Source organism: Acipenser ruthenus, chromosome 50, assembly GCF_902713425.1.
Source record: "Acipenser ruthenus chromosome 50, fAciRut3.2 maternal haplotype, whole genome shotgun sequence".
Lineage (NCBI taxonomy): Eukaryota > Metazoa > Chordata > Actinopteri > Acipenseriformes > Acipenseridae > Acipenser > Acipenser ruthenus.
In genome coordinates, this window is record NC_081238.1 from 894967 (window position 1) to 908999 (window position 14033).

Here is a 14033-nt window from a genome sequence, read left to right on the forward strand (position 1 = left end):
TGCTGTAAACAAACACTTCAGAAAGATGGGAAAACTTCTAGAATGGCAGCACACGGATTTAAAATCTAATCCCATTACATCAATACAGCTTATGTTCTGATTACAATTAATTTGGTAGTTTTAAAAAAAAAAAAAAAAAAGGATTTAAAAAACAAAACTCCAGACAGAAAGGCACGCCACACGCACACACATTTTTCAAACTAGAGATTTTTACTGACATTTATTGCACAAGATGCCCAGACAGTGCATTCAGACAAACAAAACCTTACAGTAGAATAAACAAAAAAATAATTAATAAAAATAAGCCACCAAATATTAAACCAGCACACGTCGCTCGCTCTCGATCTTCTCGGTGCTCTGGGGTCCAGGTTTCGGCTATGTACACACCCCTCTATTTCTTCAGCATTAAATTAAACCACAAACACCTGCTGGTTTTCTTCATTTTAGTTTTTTGGTTTAAGAAAAAGGAATTGAATGCAGAGTCTTTTGGTGTCAGCGCAGTTGTCCATGTGCATGTGTGTGCGTGTGCGTGTCCCGCCTGGTCGTGTGTTCAGCGTGGGCGTGTGAAAGACAGCACAGAAAACTTCGGGGCAGAGTCCTAAAATCCTCCCCCACCCCCCCTTGACCTACAGAAGGAAACGAAAAAAATCAATACAAGAAAAGAAAATTGCCTTACACTGAAACAAGTAGAAAACAGGTCCTATTGCACCCCCTAGTCTCCAAGCCGCTTTGGATAAAAGCGTCTGCTGAATGACTAAATAAAACTGGATTGAGGATGCTGCTGTGTTGCTGCTCTGTGGGCGGCGTGTGCTGCGATCCGGGAGAGAATGTCTTACTGCCTGGGAAAGGGGCTATGAAACGAGCAGACCTGAGCAAGAGTGGTCTGCTCAAGACACTACTGACACACAGGGATAAACCTAGCAGCTAAGCTTGGCACACAGAGTTGTAGAGACTGTAGAAAACAGCAGCACTTTGAGAAGCAGGTTCTGTCCTCTCCCAAGGACAGACCATCCTCTGCTCCTCCCATTAGATAATTGATCACTATTCATTTCTGTTTATAATTCGGTGCTACCTTATTCATGTCTAAACAATTTAAGGTGTGTAACCATGCAATTCTCTGAAAACTCCTTGTAATGGTAAATCTGGCCAGCAGGGGGCAGTCAATGCAGTCTAGATGTACCAGAGGGGCACAAAACCGCAACAGCAGCTACTTTCCTTAAGGGAATATCGCCCTCTAGAGGCAGTTGCATGCCTTCCACTTTCCTAGTTTCAATTTTAATCTCCACTGAGTTTTGCTTTAGAAGTTGACATCTGTACACAAGAGGTACTGGAATTGAACTGTGGTGCTCATGTAGGGCTTATGAAACGGAGCAGCGAGTGGTACAGCACAGGGCTGGTTCATTCCTTTAGAAGGCTGGATTTGTTTTCATGGTAGTCACAGATTTGCGTGAAACACACCCGTGTAATATGCAGATCCTTGAGAATTCTCATTTCTGAAAGAATCGTGTAAACACATTTTATCATTAAAATAAATATTTAAAAGTGTCTTTTTTACATGTATGTTTCCATTTCGTTTGATAATTCACTGCCAGTGGTATCAGAATGTCAAAACGAAATATTCTACAATTCAGCAGTTCCTGTTTTTCAAGTCAGCATTTAAATATTTAGGAACATTTGATGTTTCTGTAGAGAATATGATCAATTTTGAATGTGACAACATTCAAAAAGTGGAATGCATGCAACTGCCTCTAGAGGGCGATATTCCCTTGAGGAAAGTAGCTGCTGTAGCGGTTTTGTGCCCCTCTGGTAAATCTAGACTGCATTGACTGCCCCCTGCTGGCCAGATTTACTATTACAAGGAGTTTTCAGAGAAATGCACGGTTAAATTGTGGAATATCTTGACATTTAGGCTGATCGTTCACCGACACGCTCACTGACCTCTCCCCAAATCTCACGATCCTGGACAGCCCAGCGCTGTCACACCGAAAGCGGGGTCACCGCGGGGTCAGCCTCGGAAGCAGGAACCTGCAAGGGGCGGGCGAGAGGGTCGTCTAAACATTTTCAATTCGGAATGGAATTACAAAAACACAAGCAAAGCACCGACACCAAAATCAGAAGCCATCAGTACAACGAAAGAACCGTGTACAGAAAACAGAAGAAACGGAAGTTGGATAAATGGGATTTAACAGCTAGGATTAGGGGCGATGGTCCAGTGGTTCGAGAAAGGGGTCTTGATACCAGGAGGTTCAAATCCCGACTCAGCCACTGACTCCCCCGTGTGTGTGTGTGACCCTGAGCGAGTCACTGAACCTCCTTGTGCTCCGTCCTTCGGATGAGACGCAAAACAAACAAGGTCCTACTGGAAGCGACTCTGCAGCAGCAGTTGTAGATGATGCAGAGTTCACCCCCTAGTCTCCAAGTCGCTTGGGATAAAAGCTTCTGCTAAATGACAAACACCACAAATAAGGTGGTAGGATCAGGGCTGAGGTTTTACAAACCAAGCCATATTACTTAGTTTCAACGCCTGGTTTAAATTTTGCTCAAGTGTGAAATCAGTGTGAGATGAAGAGCTGGACTTACACTCGCAGCTGGCTTCTCTGTGGGCGTGACGGCAGGGGGCGGGGATTTGGGTGATGGGGGCGTGGCTTTGGGTCCCGCCTCCTTGGCTTGCTCTGTGGGGGAGGAGGAGGGTGTGGCACTGGGGGCGGAGTCAGCAGGCTTATCAGATCCAACCTAAAAAAACGATCAGAGAACAGTGCAGGGATTTTTAAATTGGGACCCCCAAGAATTGTAGCACCCCCTCTGAATCTCATGACGGATTTGCACTGTGCACTGCAGAACTAGTTGACAGCAATGCTTCTATTACAACACCATGGTCTCCCTCACTTCAGCTTCTTCCCACAAACTTACAAATACTGTTACTACTGTTGCATTAACTGGATAAGCGGTTTCCAGATGTATGGAAAAATGAGATCCTGTAAAACCATAAATATTCAACCCATAAAACCTATTTTGCTCCAGAAATGCTGGCGCCCTGTTGCAATATACGAAGTACGCATGGTTAGTGGAATTTGATATATAAAATGGCAGATTTCTCATAAGCATAAGGCTCACAAATATGTATGGCTCTACAGTATTCTGTACACAGGGTATCCAACCTCAAGTTAAGAGCAGAATAAATAAGTACAGAATAAAAAACAAATGGAGATTAGATAAAGGGGCATTCAGAACAGAAAATAGGAGGCACTTTTTTACACAGAGAATTGTGAGGGTCTGGAACCAACTCCCCAGTAATGTTGTTGAAGCTGACACCCTGGGATCCTTCAAGAAGCTGCTTGATGAGATTCTGGGATCAATAAGCTACTAACAACCAAACGAGCAAGATGGGCTGACTGGCCTCCTCTCGTTTGTAAACTTTATGTTCTTATTTGTGAATGTGGACTGCAGCAGAAGCATTAGCAGGAGGTTCCAAGCAATTCCTAAATACAATCTTTTAAAACCAGGTAAAGCAAGGCTCTGGACTTGGCCTGTGCTAAGAGCAGTTCCACGTCTTGCCCGTGTCTGCAGTCTGGTACCTTGTCCGTGGCAGGCTGCGTGGGCTCAGGGCTGGGGGGAGCCGCCCCGCCTCTCTGCTGCCTGCGTCGAGTGAACTGTCTGCGGGGTCTCTGGCCCCGAGGGCTGGGAGCCCCTCCTTCCTCAGCCGGGCCCTCTACCGGACCCTCACCCTGACCCCCCGCCTCCTCACCTCCGGGCTGCCTGGGGCGGAACGGCCTGGAGAGAGCGAGAGAGATTAAGCTTCTAGAATACTTGTTTAAAAGCAGATATTTGGCTCCAATCACAACAGCTCTGAACTGTTCAGCTAGTTTGTAGCAAACTGTCTTAAAACCCTCCTTCCATCTGTTAAGGAAGGAGTCTCGAGATTTCAAACTCAAATTCACCGCCACACATTGGGAAGAGAAGTCTAGACACCTTCAAAAACACCTCTGATCAAAACAGCTGTCATTTAAGTTGCTCGTTTTTTTAGTGTTTCTAGAGTCACTGCTGACAGCCTCATCCCACTGTAGGAATTCTGCCTGCAACAGACGGTCAGAAAAGTAACTCTCTGGAAGTTGTTTGGTCTCTAATGAAGCTACCATGAGGGGGGTATTTGCAAAGCTTGTCTTAATTCCCTCCCCCCTCCCACTCCCCCATGTACATGTAATAACTTTGCTCATTTTCCTACCTGCCATGCATCTTTTAATGCAAGCTCCATTTATTTATTTATTATTTTTGTTTAAAGTATGCATTTTAATATTCAGCCCATCTCAATGTGACACTGGCGCCCCCTGCCTGTACCTGTAACGCCTCTGCTGTGGGCCTCGCTGCTGGTCACCAGGTTGCTCCGCCCCTTCTTTGGGTTCCTCCCCTTTTGGTTCCGCCCCTTCCTTGGGTTCCACTCCTTGACCCTGGGGGGTGGAACAAAAAAGGAAGATTTCTGGTTATTTAAAAACTCAAAGCCCCGATTTTACATGAGTTACTGGGATAGGGACCAATATAACACAAGCGTTTGGGCATCAGTGCCTTCATCAGTGTTATTGAAACTAAACCGAGTCAAGCAGACCAGCGTTTGGGCTCTAGTGCCTTCATCAGTGTTATTGAAACTAGAAGAGACCGAGTCAAGCAGACCAGCATTTGGGCTCTAGTGCCTTCATCAGCGTTATTGAAACTAAACCGAGTCAAGCAGACCAGCGTTTGGGCTCTAGTGCCTTCAATCTGTGTTATTTTCAGGATCATGAGTATTCGATTCAGGATCTAAAGCACAGCTTTACTCATTGCAGGTCACTAAACAGCTCTCGAATGAAGGAGAAGCGCGTTTTATTAAAAGGGGATGAACACACTCCCTACTGCAATTGCAATCCACTACCAGGTGAATTACATTTCAGGAAAAAAAAATAAAAAACCTTCACCTCTGGCTGCCCGTCCTGTCCTGGGGGGCGCCTCTGGAACCTCCTGCGGTAGAAGAACGGGGGCGGGGCTCTGCGGCGTCGGGGGGGCTGTTGAGGGGCGGTGCCGTCTCCGGACCCCTCCCCCTCGGGGGCAGGCTCAGTGGGAGACCCCTCCCCCGAGTCGCCCCCCTGCCCCCGCGGCCGGTTGAAGAAGCGACGGCGGAACCTGCGTCTGTTCGGGGCGTAGCGGCTCCCCTTCACCGGGGCCCCCGCGGGGCCCGTCACATTGGAGGCCTCCGCACCCTGGGGGGGGGGGCAGATTACTGGGATCAAGCTCTCCGCAGGCGAGGGTCTCTGGTGTCGATCGGGCTCATTCACCGTTCAGAGGGAAACGAGTGCAGAAACAGCTGCTTGGGTTTGCGTGGATCGCTGTTCTCCGCAGAGTCCAAGAAAAACAGCGATCCTCAAACACAATCTTGACTCGTTTCACTCCGAACGGTGAGTCAGCCCGACCGACTCCAGCGACCACCGCCCGATTCCAAACACCCGAAATTAAATTGCACATTTATATTTAAAATCTATCATTCTTGTATTTAACCACTTTTGGTGACCTCCCATATTCTAGAAAAAAAAATTCATACATTTCTGTATTTGTGCCTATGATGAATGCTTGGTTATATAGAATAAATAAATCAAATAGGAGTGAACATGTTAGTGTGTGTAGTTGTTAGTTTCATTGCAATTCCTGCAGCATTATAGTATTATTAATTTCTTAGCAGACGCCCTTATCCAGGGCCACTTACAATTGTTACAAGATACCACATTATTTTTACATACAATTACCCATTTATACAGTTGGGTTTTTACTGGAGCAAGCTAGGTAAAGTACCTTGCTCAAGGGTACAGCAGCAGTGTCCCCCCCACCTGGGATTGAACCCACGACCCTCCGGTCAAGAGTCCAGAGCCCTAACCACTACTCCACACTAACTGCAATAGAACACAACTGCATTGTAATGTCAAACATTTCTGCTGTAATTGGAATCACATTTGAACTCGGGTCTGGTAGCATGCATAGTGATGCTAGAAAAAGGAGCTTACCTTCTCTCCTTCCACCACATCGAACTCCACAATCTCCCCGTCTCCAACACTGCGCAGGAACTTCCTGGGGTTGTTCTTTTTGATTGCAGTCTGGAAAGGGAGGAGAAACAAACGAGGGTGTGACCTGGTCCTTCAAAATCACACAGAGCCGTGTGCAAACCTAGCATCTTAAAACAACTTTTAAGAAGTCTTTTACCATTTGAGGCTGTGTGTTCCTTTTCTCTTACTATTTTAATATATTTTTTTATATAGCGCCTTTCATAGTGTTCCACCGTCACAAAGCGCTTTAGAGAGGCAGGCTGTGAACTGTGCATTATATGTCAATTTAACATCTCATCCACAGGACGGAGCACAAGGAGGTGAAGTGACTTGCTCAGGGTCACACACAGCGAGTCAGTCAGTGGCAGAGGTGGGATTTGAACCAGTGACAAGCCCTGGACTTTAACAACTGGACCGCACTGCCTCCTAAATGAATTGCATGTGTGGCCCATCAAGTCCACTGTTAGCGGTTTGATTGGCTCAGTGATCCGATCATTCAAAATATGAGTTCCTGTGTCTGGCAGCCATCTTGGCTCAAGAGTAGGGCAACAGTGTGGAGCCAAGATGGCCTCCTTTTGCACAGCCACATGGTTTTAAATTAGGCAACTGGTTTAGCGTGGTTCTCCAGGTGGTGAACTGACCGATTGAGCAGCCAAACAGGACCTGCCTGCCTGGCACTCTCGGGCTGATCAATCAGACAATGAACCTCCCCCAGAAAGACACAGCACCAAACCAGCTGCCTCATTTAAAACCATGCGGCTGTGCAAAGGGAGGCCATCTTGGCTCCAAGCTGTTGCCCTACTCTATGTCTGTGCAGCTCACAGGCTCAGGCAGCGCAGTCTCAGTGCTGGAGGGCCGTGCCACAGCCGTCCATCCCTGTGCTTTCCACATGCCCGGCTCCAACAGCACAGAGCGCCTACCTGGTGGACAAACACATCTTCTTTGGTGTCATTCCTGTAGAGAAACGGAAACACAAAATCAGGACACGTCGCTGTGCAACACCGCTTTCACTGTGAAATCACTGCATGGAGCAGACGCCTTTATCAGAGAGACGTGCAGAAAATTAAACCACAGAAAAAGAATATCAACTGCAGGCAATAAAAATGCAAAACAAAACACATGTATACAAAACAGAGACATACATAGAGCAAGAGATAGATAGATATGTATAGATATAGATATAGCTATAGAGAGAGAGAGAAAGAAAGAGAGAGAGCAATAGATAGATTATATCTATTATTTTTTATTTCTTAGCAGATGCCCTTATCCAGGGCGACTTACAATTGTTACAAGATATCACATTATTTTTTACATACAATTACCCATTTATACAGTTGGGTTTTTACTGGAGCAATCTAGGTAAAGTACCTTGCTCAAGGGTACAGCAGCAGTGTCCTCCACCTGGGATTGAACCCACGACCCTCCGGTCAAGAGTCCAGAGCCCTAACCACTACTCCACACTGCTGCACTATAGCAGCATCTAGATAGATACATATATAGATAGATACATACATAGAAAGAGATATATATCTATATCAAGATAGAGATAGATGTATAGAGAGAGAGCGAGAGAGATAGAGATAGATATCTATCTATCTAGAGAGACACAGATAGCGACACACATATAGCTACACAGATAGAGAGATATATAGAGGGAGATATATAGATATATACATTCACACATATAGATACATAGATAAATAGAGAGAGATAGAGGAGAGGGAAAAAGATAGTGAGATTGAGAGAGAAGGAGCGAGCACGGGAGGAAGGAGAGTGAAGAGAAGGCAGAACAAGAGGATGAGGAGACACGAGAGATCGGGGATACAGGAAGGGGCGGTGTGATGAATACAGCGACAGGAAAGAGCAGGGGATCGTTACTCTGAGAGAGATAATCAAACCCTCACAGCAAAGTAGCTCTCGATCAGATAAGGAAAAAAAGTAGATTCCACTTCCTAAAACATATAAATATATGAATCAAACCAGTTTAAAAACTATATAAAACCTGTAATACAATGGGAGCGTTCCATAACCAAACCAGAAAGCCCCTCCGTTACTGTTACTTCATGATGCCCTGCACCTCAAAGTAGAGAGCATTGCGTCTATGGAAAGGACTGGGATCAACTACTGAATAAAGAACTACACTGCAGCACACCCGCTACTGTGTAAACACAGCAGACTCGAGACTCCAAGACTAGCAATTAGGGGTACAGAGACTAACTGAGCATCACTGAATCCTGCTACTTCCTTTACATGTCTATTTGTTTATTTAGCAGACGCCTTTATCCAAGGCGACTTAGAGACTGGGTGTGTGAACTATGAATCTGCTGCAGAGTCACAATTACGTCTCACCCGAAAGACGGAGCACAAGGAGGTTAAGTGACTTGCTCAGGGTCACACAGCGAGTCAGTGGCTGAGGTGGGATTTGAACCGGGGACCTCCTGATTACAAGCCCCTTTCTTTAACCACTGGACCACACAGCCAGTAGCGTCTGAATTGCAATTTAAGACCAGCGCCTAGTTCACTGAGCTACTGTTCTTGAATGAAGTGCGTTTTTACTGAAAAAGTCATTTAACATTGGTATAGTTGGTATGAACGCATACTCTCCCCCATCTCAAATCACAAAATAGTCGCTCATTAAAATCAGTCTTACTCTGCATCACATAGAGCAGGGATGGGAATCAGACTCCTATTGCACAGCAGCGTCACCCAGTCCAGGTTTTACTACCAGCTTGATCAGCCCCAATGTGTCTAGGTAACAAGCTCAGGTGTGTCTGATTATTAAGCTCCTAATGAAACCAGGAACGGATCAAACTACTAGGCAATGGGGGGGGGGGTCTTGTTTCTATCCCTGCTGTATCAATGTGACCTGCGTATTGGGATACAGGGCATTAGGGTATTGCTACCCCCCTACCTCTAACAATGGAACGGTCCGGAGTTCTCAAGCATGTGTTGGTGTCAGAACTCACCTGTTGATGAATCCATAGCCGTTGCGAACATTAAACCACTTCACTGTACCTTGGACCAGCGTGGCTGCAGAGAGAAATCAGAGCCAGGAGGTTAGTGACCTGCATGCAAAAAAAAAATAAAAACTCTGCACGAGATCGGTGCTAGCAGTGTGGAGTAGTGGTTAGGGCTCTGGACTCCTGACCGGAGGGTCGTGGGTTCAATCCCAGGTGGGGGGGACACTGCTGCTGTACCCTTGAGCAAGGTACTTTACCTAGATTGCTCCAGTAAAAACCCAACTGCATAAATGGGTAATTGTATGTAAAAATAATGTGATATCTTGTAACAATTGTAAGCCGCCCTGGATAAGGGCGTCTGCTAAGAAATAAATAAATAATAATACTAATTCCTGGAATGGGGCTTAAAACGCAGGACCATTTTAGAGGGCAGAAGATCAACCAAAAAAGAAAGAAAGAAAGAAAGAAAGAAAGAAAGAAAGAATCTATTAGAAATCCAAAAACTGGAATGTTTTATCTCGGGTCTCGACTTACAACGCTGGTGTAATCGGGACGCAGATTTACAAACAGCTCCCCCACCATCCTGCATTAATATCTTGCACTGAGCGTCCTTACAAACAGGCTTAAAACAAAAACCAAGGCAGCGATCATCTCGTCACAGAGCAGCCAAGCCCATTCACGGACATGCAGGGCTGGGAATAAGACTCCTGTTGCACAGCAGTGTCACCCAGTCCAGGTTTTACTACCAGCTTGATCAGCCCCAGTGCGTGTAGGTACCAAGCTCAGGGGTGTTTTATTAAACTGGTAGTAAAATCAGGAACGGATCAAGCTGCTAAGCAATGGGAGTCCATACGGTATGGGATTACCCCACTGCAAAGGAAAGTGTGTTTGGCTACACAGTAAATAACCCCCAGCTTTGCCATTCACAGTACTTTGCCCTGGCTGGGGCAGAGGTACCTGAGCGTGCTGGGGTGTGCAAGACATCAAAGCCGATTCTCTCCTGATAGAGTTATCTAAAGCCACACGGATTGGCTGGGTGAAGTTCAAGGTTGTGGGTGGCACAGTTAATCATCGACAAGGACTGCCTGCTTCAGATATAATGTGTTCGCACTTTGAGACGGTTCGAAACGGCACGCATTCAACTGCCGGATCGATATCATGGTCAACCCCCGATGGGTTTTCGCAGATCCCTCGCTGGAGAAACAGCGACAGCCGGTAAAATGAGCTCGGAACAGTGCAACGTATGTTTCAGAGCGTTTAGTGGTAGAGCTGGGATTAAATAACCTAGAGCCACACTGCTTCCCTCCCTCCCAGTCCCTCCTCAGCTCCACTAGAGCCACACTGCTTCCCTCCCTCCCAGTCCCTCCTCAGCTCCACTAGAGCCACACTGCCTCCCTCCCTCCCAGTCCCTCCTCAGCTCCACTAGAGCCACACTGCTTCCCTCCCTCCCAGTCCCTCCTCAGCTCCACTAGAGCCACACTGCTTCCCTCCCTCCCAGTCCCTCCTCAGCTCCACTAGAGCCACACTGCCTCCCTCCCTGCCAGTCCCTCCTCAGCTCCACTAGAGCCACACTGCTTCCCTCCCTCCCAGTCCCTCCTCAGCTCCACTAGAGCCACACTGCTTCCCTCCCAGTCCCTCCTCAGCTCCACTAGAGCCACACTGCTTCCCTCCCTCCCAGTCCCTCCTCAGCTCCACTAGAGCCACACTGCTTCCCTCCCTCCCAGTCCCTCCTCAGCTCCACTAGAGCCACACTGCCTCCCTCCCTCCCAGTCCCTCCTCAGCTCCACTAGAGCCACACTGCTTCCCTCCCTCCCAGTCCCTCCTCAGCTCCACTAGAGCCACACTGCCTCCCTCCCTCCCAGTCCCTCCTCAGCTCCACTAGAGCCACACTGCTTCCCTCCCTCCCAGTCCCTCCTCAGCTCCACTAGAGCCACACTGCCTCCCTCCCTCCCAGTCCCTCCTCAGCTCCACTAGAGCCACACTGCTTCCCTCCCTCCCAGTCCCTCCTCAGCTCCACTAGAGCCACACTGCTTCCCTCCCTCCCAGTCCCTCCTCAGCTCCACTAGAGCCACACTGCTTCCCTCCCTCCCAGTCCCTCCTCAGCTCCACTAGAGCCACACTGCCTCCCTCCCTCCCAGTCCCTCCTCAGCTCCACTAGAGCCACACTGCCTCCCTCCCAGTCTCTCCTCAGCTCCACTAGAGCCACACTGCTTCCCTCCCAGTCCCTCCTCAGCTCCACTAGAGCCACACTGCCTCCCTCCCTCCCAGTCCCTTCTCAGCTCCACTAGAGCCACACTGCCTCCCTCCCTCCCAGTCCCTCCTCAGCTCCACTAGAGCCACACTGCTTCCCTCCCAGTCCTTCCTCAGCTCCACTAGAGCCACACTGCTTCCCTCCCTCCCAGTCCCTCCTCAGCTCCACTAGAGCCACACTGCTTCCCTCCCTCCCAGTCCCTCCTCAGCTCCACTAGAGCCACGCTGCTTCCCTCCCAGTCCCTCCTCAGCTCCACTAGAGCCACGCTGCTTCCCTCCCAGTCCCTCCTCAGCTCCACTAGAGCCACACTGCTTCCCTCCCAGTCCCTCCTCAGCTCCACTAGAGCCACACTGCTTCCCTCCCTCCCAGTCCCTCCTCAGCTCCACTAGAGCCACACTGCTTCCCTCCCTCCCAGTCCCTCCTCAGCTCCACTAGAGCCACACTGCTTCCCTCCCTCCCAGTCCCTCCTCAGCTCCACTAGAGCCACACTGCTTCCCTCCCAGTCCCTCCTCAGCTCCACTAGAGCCACACTGCTTCCCTCCCTCCCAGTCCCTCCTCAGCTCCACTAGAGCCACACTGCCTCCCTCCCTCCCAGTCCCTCCTCAGCTCCACTAGAGCCACACTGCTTCCCTCCCTCCCAGTCCCTCCTCAGCTCCACTAGAGCCACACTGCTTCCCTCCCTCCCAGTCCCTCCTCAGCTCCACTAGAGCCACACTGCTTCCCTCCCTCCCAGTCCCTCCTCAGCTCCACTAGAGCCACACTGCTTCCCTCCCAGTCCCTCCTCAGCTCTAACCACACGGATACCAGTACAACTTTTAAAAACAAACAGGGAGGCCTTTCAACTTTAGTCACGTGGCCCGCCATTTGCCACACTATTGGCTACAGTCGCATTCCGCATTAATGTCGTGTAAAAAATTAATATAAAAATGAACGGCTAATAAATGTGAAAAAAAAAAACCTTCCTTACGACGTTCAGTAATCACGCATTTTCTTGGCAGTTAATAGGTTTGTCTGTAGTTTAATGAGGACCAAACTCCGTGCGCCGCTCCCTTATAAAACAATTCAGGTTTTAAAAAGCTGGTCAACTCGCTATTATGATTATTTCAATTAAAAGCACATTCTAACTCCTCAACTTGTAGGCTCGGACCAAGACAAATAAAACATTAAAAGCCACCAGAATGACCAAAGAGAATTAAAATTAATTAAAAACTTAACAACGCGATAGAACAAGTAGAAACATTTTTAAAAAAACAGGCAAACTGTAATAACGGCCGAATTCTACGTCTTGGTCATTTAAACTAGAAAATAAAAAAACGTACGGCCAGCAAGCTCAACAGCTTAGATGACAGCGTAGTGTGACTGGGTTGTTTAGACTTGGGTTCAAAGTGTTAAAGTGTTTGTACGCACCGTGCACCGGGTGTGGAGTTTATATTTTCCTTACCTATAACTTTTTTTTCAGGCTGCGGGATCTCTGGCGCAGCCGGCGCCTCGGCTGTCGTGGCCGGGAGATCTTGCGTCGCTGTTTCGGTCATTGTCCAGGTGCTCGGACCGCAGTTCAACAAGCGGACATGAAAACCGTCCGTGTGATTTTAAATATAGATTTTTTTTTTTCACACAAAACTAACGCTGGTTCTTTTTAAATTTGTATTTATCCCGGTGTTCCAGACTTCCCTTGATCGATTATATTCCTTTACGAGGCTGGATCGTTCACGTTACCAGCTTTTTTTTTTTTTAACGTATTATTATTTTTGATGTTATTTTTAAATTCACAATCTTTTCCTCTCCGGACGCAACCAACTTTTATCCCAATCGCTCCCAACTTTTTTTTTTTCCACAACTTTCCTGCGATCTTATTGGCCGTTGTCCCAGTTCCAACCTCGCTCCCATTGGTCAGCCGGCGTTCAGCAATCACGTTCTGAACCGCCGCGGGAAAGACAAAATAAAATTAGGTCAAACTTTATTTATCTATTTATTTATAAAACGCGCTTATAATTAAACTATGTAAAGCACGTAGCGGGCCGGAGCTAGCATTTTGCAAACGCTGTGATCTTTATCTTCGTTTTTGTATTGTTAATTATTGTAACGTATATGCCTACAAGTTGAGGGGTTAGAATGTGGTTTTAATTGAAATTATCATAATAAATTCCATCCATCGCCAGACACTACCCGCTTGAAATTGCCTAAAAATAAAAAATAAAATAAAACGCAAAATAAGGGTAAAATCTTATGAAAAAAAAACTCGTATTTTTTTTTTTTTTAAAACAAAACTTCTGTCATTTGGCGCCCTCTGTGTGTGTGTGTGTGTGTGTGTGTGTGTGTGTTTTGAGGAATTAAAGTTAGGTACAACGGTTCATAGTAAACGTGTATTTTTACACAATGTAACCAAACCGAGGTCTATAAAACTAGGTCTGATTTGGTGGAACAACGCGTGAGAAAAGAGCACTGTCACATTACACGATTCGTGACAAATAAATTCTGCTTAATATATATATATATATATATATATATTATTTGTTTATTTAGCAGACGCCTTTATCCAAGGCGACTTACAGAGACTAGGGTGTGTGAACGATGCATCAGCTGCAGAGTCACTTACAACTACGTCTCACCCGAAAGACGGAGCACAAGGAGGTTGAGTGACTTGCTCAGGGTCACACAATGAGTCAGTGGCTGAGGTGGGATTTGAACCGGGGACCTCCTGGTTACAAGGCCGTTTCTTTAACCACTGGACCACACAGCCTCCTTGGATATAGATATATA

The 14033-nt window shown here is 47.2% G+C and overlaps 1 protein-coding gene across 1 annotated transcript; it reads right to left on the minus strand.

The window, feature by feature from the left end:
- Positions 1-189: 189 nt before the first annotated feature.
- LOC117404518 (Y-box-binding protein 2-B-like) lies at positions 190-13116 on the minus strand. Its single transcript, XM_059015450.1, has 10 exons — positions 12715-13116; positions 9029-9092; positions 6983-7016; positions 6024-6113; positions 4947-5228; positions 4336-4445; positions 3576-3771; positions 2581-2733; positions 1939-2025; positions 190-626 (listed from the first exon to the last, which is right to left on the minus strand). The coding sequence occupies exons 1-9, from the start codon at positions 12803-12805 to the stop codon at positions 1978-1980; spliced, it is 1068 nt and encodes a 355-aa protein (XP_058871433.1). The 5' UTR covers positions 12806-13116; the 3' UTR covers positions 190-626; positions 1939-1977.
- Between the last annotated feature and the right edge of the window lie 917 nt (positions 13117-14033).

Coding starts and splice junctions, on each gene's coding strand:
- LOC117404518 (XM_059015450.1), bottom strand. CDS start 12,805: ATGACCGAAACAGCGACGCAAGATCTCCCGGCCACGACAGCCGAGGCG. Junction 7,017..9,028: donor GGCTATGGATTCATCAACAG/GTGAGTTCTGAC, acceptor GTTTCTCTACAG/GAATGACACCAAAGAAGATG. Junction 2,026..2,580: donor CAGAGAAGCCAGCTGCGAGT/GTAAGTCCAGCT, acceptor CGCCCCTTGCAG/GTTCCTGCTTCCGAGGCTGA.